The sequence below is a fragment of the Perognathus longimembris genome, chromosome 2, assembly GCF_023159225.1.
Source record: "Perognathus longimembris pacificus isolate PPM17 chromosome 2, ASM2315922v1, whole genome shotgun sequence".
NCBI lineage: Eukaryota > Metazoa > Chordata > Mammalia > Rodentia > Heteromyidae > Perognathus > Perognathus longimembris.
Genome location: NC_063162.1, coordinates 140,504,757 through 140,514,406, shown reverse-complemented (window position 1 = coordinate 140,514,406; position 9,650 = coordinate 140,504,757). Strand labels below are relative to the sequence as shown.

The window sequence follows — 9,650 nt, the reverse complement described above, 5'->3', positions numbered from 1 at the left end:
ACAAGAGCAGAAGGGAAAGGGGAGAGAGAAAAAGAATAGAGAATGGGGAAACAAATGATTGATTAGAAGACACTGTAAACTTGTGGGAACACTGAAATACACCCCTATTAGTAAGTCTATCGTCTCAGACTGTAGAAAAAATATTAGAATACAGAATAAACACTACCAAGGAAAAGACTGATAGCTCTGACACATTAAAAATAGAAAACATCAATGCTATTTTTTAAATTGAAAAGATAACCCAACAGGATGGGAGAAAACATCTACATAGCAAAGTCAAAAATTAAAACCTTAATATTGCTAGAGCCAGTGGCTCATGCCTATAATCCTCAATACTCAAGAAGCTGAGATCTGAGGATCTTGGTTTGAAGCTAGCTGGAGCAGGAACATTTAAGACTCTTATTTCCAATACAATACCAAAAGCAGGAAGTGGAGTTGTGGCTCAAGTGGTGTGCTAGCCTTGAACCACAAAATAAAGGTATTCAGGGACAGCACCTAGAAACTGAATTCAAGCTCTTAGACCACTCATCTCCAAGATTTCTACTTAAGAGAATGCTTTCCAGCTAAGGACTAATGCTTTTAACTGGTAGGACATCAACATGTAACAATGGCCCATCTTTTCTTTTTTTAAAGGAGGTTTAAAAACCTTGAAACTTTTATAAGATTAAAAAAACAAATGGCAACATTATACTATGGGATAAATTATTAATCTGCTTCTATATGAGAACTGACTCACTATTAGCAGTCTAAGTCTTTCCTCTCTTACAGTCTTTAGCCTATCAAAGTAACTGCTGGCTGGGAAAGGGAAATAAACGTTCAAATGATAGTCACTTGAATATAAATATAATTGGATAGGAAATAGAGCTGCTATTCTATAATTGGTTTTGCAGTGTTGGGAATCGAACCCAGCATCTCACACCTGCTGAACAAGCTTCTACCACTGATCTACAACTGCAGCCATTATATAATCTTTTTGCCCTACTGGCAGTCATCTTAACTGAGAAAGAGGCAGATGAATTGAGAAATTTCACAATCATTTCAAAGAAGCATGCAAATTAGATTATCATTTGACATGCAGGAAAAAAAATTTTTTAAGCCAAAGCTATTACTTTGTGTGTGTGTGCGCGCGTGCTAATACTAGGTTTTGAACCCACCCAGCTTGCTTACTCAGGACTGGTGCCTCCCAGCTCTGCTGCTTTTTGTTAGTTGTTTTGGGGATAGACACTTCAGGACTTTTTGTGCCTGGCCTGGCTTTAAACGGCAATCCTCAGGACGACAGGCTCCTGAGCTGTTAGGACTACGGGCATGAGCCACGGGTGCCTGAATGGCAAACGCTGGGGAGGTTTTCTTTGGCCTCTTAAGACTTTTCTATAAAACTGTATTTACAGTTCTGAGCATACTACTCAACACTAACACTGCCATGGTTTCTTCCCCACTCCATCCCACAGTGTGATAGATGTCCCAAGTCGGGAAAGAGAATTTCCAGACTGTGCACTGACTTTCACATTCAGGGGAAAAGCACCACACAGAGCCACAGCAAGAACTGCTGATTGCTTCCTGGATAGAGACCAACCAGATACTGGCTTTGTTTTTTAAAGTATTTATTTTTCATTTGTGACGATGAAATCAGACCAAAAAATGTACAGAAAAGATGTTTATATATAAAGAAAGAAATAGCAAAATATTTTGGTCATAATTTAGAAAGAAAGTAATCTATAAAAAGGAGGCAGTGTCCTCGGTCCCTCTCCCGCCGCGTGTCGGCGAGCCTCAGCTCCTCGATGCCCGCAGCAGCCCACGGATCCGTCTCACAAGAGCCTGGATGAAACTATGGCGAGACCGAACTTTTGAATACAGTCCTTCAATGTCCAGAAGCTTCTTCTGTAGTGATTCTCCAAAAGCATTCATGGCATCAGACTGAAGCTATAAGTAATACAGATTAACATCAGATGATGAAAACTGCTGGCTCGAGTATTTTTTTTTTAATTCTAGGTCACTGACTTAAAACACCTTTGCTGTTTTGTAATGTGGTCTTTCCAATGTAAAATATTTGGGATTTTTTTAACACACAAAAAAAACAAACATTCACATTTTCTCAATTATTTGGAATGATTCTAGTGAGGTATTTTTTGTTTCTTGATTGTATAAACATGTAAATTTTAAAATCTGTTTTAAATAGCAAGTACTGTTGACTATGATACATTGATATACCAAAAAAATTTCCTAAAGAGCCACACAAAGGGCTGTTAGGCTTTATTGGTGAAAGAAAGAAGTGATAAGTTAGAAAAAAGCTATTACTTTGGACTTTATTTTATAATTTTTAAAAACCCACTTACTGTCTGTTTGTCTGTCTCCTTTTTCAGTGTTGGGAATGGAGCCTCGGGCCTTGTGCATGCTATCTATCATGTGCTTTGCTACAGACCCAGAACCCAGCCCAGACCCTGTTTTTAAGAGTATTAGCAAGTAGAGGGAGTAGCCTGGTATACATGCTTTAGAATTTGTAGAACTAAGAAAGTACATATTATCCGATCTTCTCAATGTTACACTAAAAGGTTAAAATTCAGCACAAAATTAGGTAAATCTACCTACTTTCAGGTCTGCACTCAAATCACAGCAAGAGAGTACAATATTTATCCTAACTTCACAACAGACCAGTTTAAATGACACAAGTCATTAATTTCATATGTATTTATTAAGAACATCTGGATAACTTATTCTTTCACTAATTCTGCACAGCCTTCCTCAACAAGCTAAGACACAAAGGAATTCACTTTAGAGATATGAAGAGGCAGATATGTACAGGACTAGGGTTAGAGTGTACTGCCCAGGACATCTAGCTAGCTGAGTCAGAAGACTGCTGAAAGTGCCCTTGGGGAAGGCCCAACCTCAGCTGTAAGACAGGCAGCAAAGAAGGGGGAAGAGAGGCAAGCAGAGGCTTTATCAGCTCCCTGCCTAAGGACACAAAGAGGGCTAGAAACACATAGCTATAACATCTCTTTCCAAATACCACATACCCTGATACCTGCTTTGTTAGACTCTAATGAGTTTGCACTTTGTTTTGGGATGCTCTTCATGCTTCCACTCAAGCTATTGCTAAGATCACAATGCTATTGGTACTTATACACTGCTACAGAAGAAGTGATAATAGTTGAGTTATATCCATTAATTACCTAAAAGGAAATGAGTGATAGTGTGTAGCCTAAATTCATGTGCTGAGGCTCACAGTGGTGTCACTGGGAGGCGGTAGGACCTTTAGACCGAGGTACTGATGTCACTTGGGATGTCTTGAAAAGGACTGTGAACCATGATATTTTCCTTTGCTTCCTGGCCATGAGATGAGGATGAGTAGTTTGCTCCACCTGCCATCTGGCATGCCCACCAGAGGCCAAAGCAATGAGTCTGTGCCCATTCTTGAGCTGCAACTCTTAAAACTACCAACTTTTCTCTGTATTAATTATTTTAAGTATTTTATTGAAGTAATGGAAAGCTAACAGAGTTTGCAATGCCTAACAATCACTGAATACTTGATCCCATGCCAGATACTCTACTTTTTTTCACACAGATGAAGCCTCATTTAGTTCTGGCAAGATCCCTGAGATTTGAGTTATCATCCCATTTTGTAAAGAAATGGAGGCTCAGAAGTTAAGCTTCTTAAAGCCTTAAAGCTACTGAAGGGTCAAGCCAAAATTCAGTCTTTATTAATATACCAGGCTTCCTGCCTACTTTCATAAAGAGAAAAAGGGTATGAGAACAGAGCCTTACCTGGTCTATATCATGTTGGCTCACTACAGTCAGCCCACTTCTAAAATCCAGATTGGTATCTGAGGAAAAGGAATCTAGAGATAAAAGACACAGTCAAACCCACATTGCAAGTGTCTATCTACTGCACAGGAGAGGAGCCTGCTGACACCCAGAAAAACTGCTGGGAAAACAGAGGTCAAGACTGAGACGTTGATTTTCAACTTTCAGCAATGGAAGCCCCTGAGGAGCATTCAAGTAGTTCAGGCCAGGTTCTCACGTTTTTCTTCCATCTCTTCCTACCTAAGGGACCCAATAATGTACATGTTCGTCAACCTGATGCTTACTGCAGCAACAAGAACAACCACGGCTGATCCTTTTCTTGTCTTCTGGAAAAATTATTTGGACAGGAGATTCTGGAGCTAAATCAGCACTGAAAGGCAAGAAGCTTAAACAATGCCTGGTAAGCAGAATCTATTATAACTAAAAAAAAAAATTCACATGGACAGGAAGTGAATATAAAAAAGGCACGTCAACTAAATAGCTCCTCATTACCCAAATTACTCTTAGTAATCTGAGACATAAAAATAACAGATTGCTCTGTATGGTGGCAGATACCTTTAGTACTAGCCGCTTGAGAGGCAGAGGCAGAGGCAGGAAATCGCTGGAACCCAACACTTTAAACCAGCCTGAGTAGCACGTGAGTATTTCAAGCCATTTAATGTACAGGCACTAATGGTTCACTCATTTTCAGAATAAAGTTTACCTTGTATTCTTCTGCTTTTAAATAGGGTCCTAGAGGCAAACAAGGAATCTTGAGAGTCTGTGGGCGTGCAATGTAATAAGTAGTACTCCAGGTGGCGCCAAAAAATAAACAGGCAGGTCTCTATGATAACTGAGTTCAAATTAAAGGACAATAACCGCAGCACATGGTTGTTTTTTTTTTAGGAAGTTTCTGAGTAGGAGAGAAAGGAGAGCCTATACTCATTTACACAGCCAAAACCACGGTGTAAGGGAAGGAGGCCCTGAACATGTCCACAGGAAGAGCAGCTAGTGGCTAAGGAAGGAGGAGCTACATGGTGCTGAGTTACCTCCTGCCAGACAGAAAGGGTCTGCATAGGCTAATGGTACTCTGCTAAATTATGCTGTTCTGCTAAAAAGAAACAACAACAACAAATGCTAGGTGGCTTATTCCACCTGTAATCCTAGCTACTCAGGAGGCTTAGATCTAACCCTGGACAGGAAAGTCTGTGTGACTATTACCTCCAATGAGCCACCAAAAAAGCTGAAAGTGGAGATAGAGCACTATCCTTGAGCACAAAAGCTCAGGGACAGTATTCAGGCCCCAAGTTCACCAACTCACACACATAAAAAAAATTACAATTTGGAAATGAGCAGTAATTACACCTTTTTTCATATGGTTTTAGTAGCCCCCTAAATGTGAGAATAAGTAAAGATTTCCTTCATGTCAGCCCTTAAGCCTCGGACTTCGTAAAGGATACAGGAACAAAGGGAAAGCAGTTTGGCCCGGTTGTTGATCAACTTCACCAAACGCCTTCTTGCTAGAACATATTTCTGGGCAGTGGAGATTTTATCAACACCGGCAGGCATCACAGACTGACACAACTACAAGAAAAATAAATGTAGTATTAAAATGGCATAAACTATAATAAATTTAACCAAAAATTACTATGAGAAGTCACTGTGTGAGTGTTAGGAAAAGCACCCAAATAAATTTATACCTCCTCACAAAGAGTTTATTATCCAAACATTAGAGCCAAAGAAGTAGTCAAATTCACAAATCCATGTTCACCTTCTTCCTTCCAGACAGCTCTGACCTAAGAGGTCCACCACCCCTGAATTGCTTGTCACATTAAAAACAAACACAGGTGTTTCAAGCAGTAGGTCAAACAATGTCATGAAGAATTTTTATGAAGGAAATGGACAGTAACTTTTAAGCACACAATGTGATCAATAACCAAATTCTCCCAGGCACTTCTCAAGGTGGCCGTGAACACAGTGATAATTCACTGCCGTTTGACACTGCTGGGATACCACCTGTTTCTTATGGGAGCCAGTTCCTCTCACCTGGCTCTCCATCACAGGTGTAACCAACCATGGAGCAAAGTTTTTTAAACTGTCATTAGTCCACAAAATAGTCCAACAACTATTTACAAAGTGTTTGTAATCTAGACTGATTTAACCACACAGAAAGATATGTGTACGTTATATATTTACAAATACTACCCCCACTTCCATAAAAGACATTTTGGTACCCCGAGAAGTATTGGAATCAATAGTCTGAAAACACCAACAGAAAGCTGTTCTAGATTGCACATCAGCAACACAAAAGAGAGAAAAAATCGTCAACAATAAGGCATACAGTTTCAGGGAATACCTGAACCTAGCTAGTAACTCCTGCCTTATCCTACTTATGTGGAAGTTCCTCAAGCCTTGTGCGCCTCCATTTCTTCAATACAGAAATAAGAATGACTTTATAAATATTTTCTGTGATTACCACAAGAGCGGTGATGGGAGTAGGCCTTGACTACTCATAGGAGTGATGTAGATTTTTCAGTCTGGCATCAACCAGGACAAGCAAATTGGTTCAACATGCAAGCTACATGAAACAGCAGAAGCTTTTATGCTGCTCAGGAAATGAACTAAACAAGAGATGCCTTACCATTCAGCTGTGTCAAGTGGAAAAGAAGGCAAGGTACTAAGGAAAGAAATTGTAACTCAGGATCCTTAGCTAGAGTAAATACAAAGGGAGATGGTTGTGGGTCACTGGGAGGTGAGATGAACAAGTCTATCATTTGTTTGAGAAATTTACTCAATGGAAATCAAAGATGCTGAAGACACAGAGACACTTACCCAAGTTCCACTGCAAAAAAAAAAATCTGCAATTTAGTTTCACAGCACAAATATTAGAGTAGAAACTACCCAAAACTCTTTGCTCAAAGGCCAGCATCCAGCATCCACTCTATTTTCTTGAACAAGAGCCACCTGATTGCTTTTCAGTCAGGAATGTCTATGTTACAAGGATGGTGTGACAATGAGAGACTTCCTTTGGCAACATTGAAAACCTCAGACTTACTCTCAAGTCTGAAACCTGTACTCTGGCTCTTACTGGTAAAAGCAATGATTCCCAAGTCTCCACGGCTCACTGTTAAGACTCATACCTCTTTTATCTCATCGGGGGGAAGTTGCTCTACATTCTGTAGCTTGTTGACACTGCGTCGGTGACTGTCATAATAGGTGAAGAAATCGCTTGCACTCTGTTTCAGAAGGTAGACAATAATCCCCAAACCAGGCAGGCGCCAATATGGAACAACTGGAGCTTGGGTATCTAACAGATGACATAAAACAATGTGCTACTTAGAAGCATTTCATATGAATTCCAAATTATTAATCTAAAAAAAATACATGCTCCATAACAAGGTCATGTGAACTATCATTAATGACAGCTGAAAAAAGAAGTGGCTAGGCCCTATTATAATCAGGTACATTAAGCTAAAGATCTTAAGTGGGTTAAGAAACATAGCTGGCGGAGCTGGGAATATGGCCTAGTGGCAAGAGTGCTTGCCTTGTATACATGAAGCCCTGGGTTCGATTCCCCAGCACCACATACATAGAAAATGGCCAGAAGTGGTGCTGAAAGTGCTAGCCTTGAGCAAAAAGAAGCCAGGGACAGTGCTCAGGCCCTGAGTCCAAGGCCCAGGACTGGCAAAAATAAATAAAATTTTAAAAAAATCGAAGAGACAAAGGATAAAAAGACAAATGACTAAAAGAAAGAAAGAGAAATGTAGCTGGTGGACATTAACAGAGCCTTCCCTTTACTGGGTAAAGACCTCTTAGACAACTTTAAGTTATATGCCTTTAGTCACCCTCCCCCACACATACACAACATTTTGGGAGCTCCTGATCCCAAGTGAATGGCTCCTACCTCCCCCAGTGACTCTGGTTTCAGAACTGACAACATAAAATCGTCCAACCAAAAAGCCAATGAACTAAAATGAAACTCGATATAAATTATACACGTGTCTTGCTGCAACAACTTCATTTGGCAAAACAAAGTGATTTATCTTTTAGTTGGCTACCTTCCAACAAAGATACACTGAAGAGTGGAATGTCACAAAATCTCGCCACAGAAGGAAGAAGAATTCAACAGCAATAACAATGGCATGCTAGAGATAATGTGTGCTGAAACTAGAACAGTTCCTTCTGATGACCGAGTGATGTCTGGGAAAGTACTTTAGCAATTCCAATTTGGAGATAATCTTTGTTTAATGGCCCAAAATGCATGGAAAGTGAAGGTTAGATTCGATACATCCTCTAAGAAGTCTTTGTGAAATGTGTTGATTACTAACTCTCATAAAGAAAAATTGCATCTCACCATAGCCAAGCTGTGTCACAATCATAGCAACTTTGTATTCCTCCGACACAGGAAAAGAACTGAGCTCACCTTGCCTTGGTCCATCTCTATTAATGGTCTCTGACAGGCTGGGTGTGAAGAGACACACGGCGTGCTGGAAGGTGGGGGAGCTCTGCAGCATGAGTGACTGGCAGTATTCCATTACGTTGGCACAAATCTGCAGTGGAAGAGCAGCAACAGTAACAAAACCATTCGCTCACTAATGCCCTCACATTATAGAAATCTAGAAAGAAGGAAAACAAAGCTATAGAGCAGTCAGTAAAGTTGCACACACCTGTCACTTTCAGTCACAGCCCTCTCACCCCTTCCTACCTGCTGCATGGCCAGCTCCATCTCATCCTTCTTGTTCACCCTCTCACGATCCGCATTGTCCTCTTGAAATTTAAACTGCCGTAGTCTGTCGGCGCCACCAAAGCGACTTAGCAGTCCCAAGCATTGGCGCTGAGAAGAAAAACAGTTTGTTGATATATAGCCAAACGTGTTTGAAATTAGGGACCTGCCTTTCTTGAGGATAAAAGTGCCTCAGTGGAGAGTGGAATCACTCTTGAAAGGTCTCGGAGTCTACTTCCTGCTGAGCAAAGTAAGAAGCCCTGCTAGCATTCACTTTTTCACAAAGAAGATGAATAGCACTTGTTTTAGCAACAAATCTCCAAAAAAGCTTAAATGGCTGTCAAGGAATTTTATGCTTCATATGAAAAAGAATTTTTAATAACTTTGGGGTACTTGTTAAACAAAACACCAGTCAATAAACAAATGAAAATTAAAATGAGAGGCCTTTTGATCTGGTAACATCTTCAATTTCTTCTATGTTTTATGTTTTCATTATAAAGGTATTTCACTTTCTTAGTTAAGTTTATTCCTAGGTATTTAATTATTTTTGAGGCTGTGAATGGGATTGTTTTCCTGATTTATTTTTCAGTCTTTTTACTACTGATATACAGAAAAGCTATTGATTTAATGTTGGTTTTGTATCCTGCTACTCTGTAATTAATCCCAGAGAAAACAAAACACTGCACAGAAAAGTAACAGTGGCTTAATCATAAATTACGTTTATACAGACATAATAATGTAACACTAAATATTAATGTAACCAAAATTACAACAGAATTACACTGAGGTTTTGGAGGGGTGAAATATGCATATTGTACGGAAGGAGAAAAGAAGTAAAGAGATAAAGATCCTCATCTTCAAAGAAAAGGCAAAAGATGATTTCCAAGGGAAAATCATGTAGTCACAATATAATTAAAGAACTGATAGCAACAGCTGAAAGGGGCTGCCGAAACATAGGGCACAGAGTAAGGAAGGGAGAACCAGAGGACTGTTTTATTTTTGTAACACATCTTAAAACTGGTACTTAAATACATAAGAATCCGTTACCTGGAATCTTCCGATATGTCCTTGCAACTCCATTAGAGATCCTTCGTTTACATCAACATCAAGTTCACATAATATACCTGCGAAGTTTGAAACAACTTAAAAT

The 9,650-nt window shown here is 39.7% G+C and overlaps 1 protein-coding gene across 2 annotated transcripts in view; it reads right to left on the bottom strand.

Moving 5' to 3' along the window:
* Positions 1-1,590: 1,590 nt before the first annotated feature.
* Positions 1,591-9,650, bottom strand: part of Nup205 (nucleoporin 205) — a 71,543-nt gene continuing 63,483 nt past the window's right edge. Inside the window, exons 36-43 of one of the 2 annotated variants that reach the window (XM_048340280.1) lie at positions 9,548-9,624; positions 8,483-8,611; positions 8,201-8,327; positions 6,918-7,084; positions 5,238-5,361; positions 4,502-4,630; positions 3,760-3,833; positions 1,591-1,920 (exon numbers count right to left, since the gene is read on the bottom strand). In XM_048340280.1, the coding sequence (XP_048196237.1) occupies positions 1,768-1,920; positions 3,760-3,833; positions 4,502-4,630; positions 5,238-5,361; positions 6,918-7,084; positions 8,201-8,327; positions 8,483-8,611; positions 9,548-9,624 (980 nt within the window). In that variant the 3' untranslated portion in view covers positions 1,591-1,767. The remainder of the gene's footprint in view (positions 1,921-3,759; positions 3,834-4,501; positions 4,631-5,237; positions 5,362-6,917; positions 7,085-8,200; positions 8,328-8,482; positions 8,612-9,547; positions 9,625-9,650) is intronic. The other variant, XM_048340281.1, reaches the window with a different exon arrangement.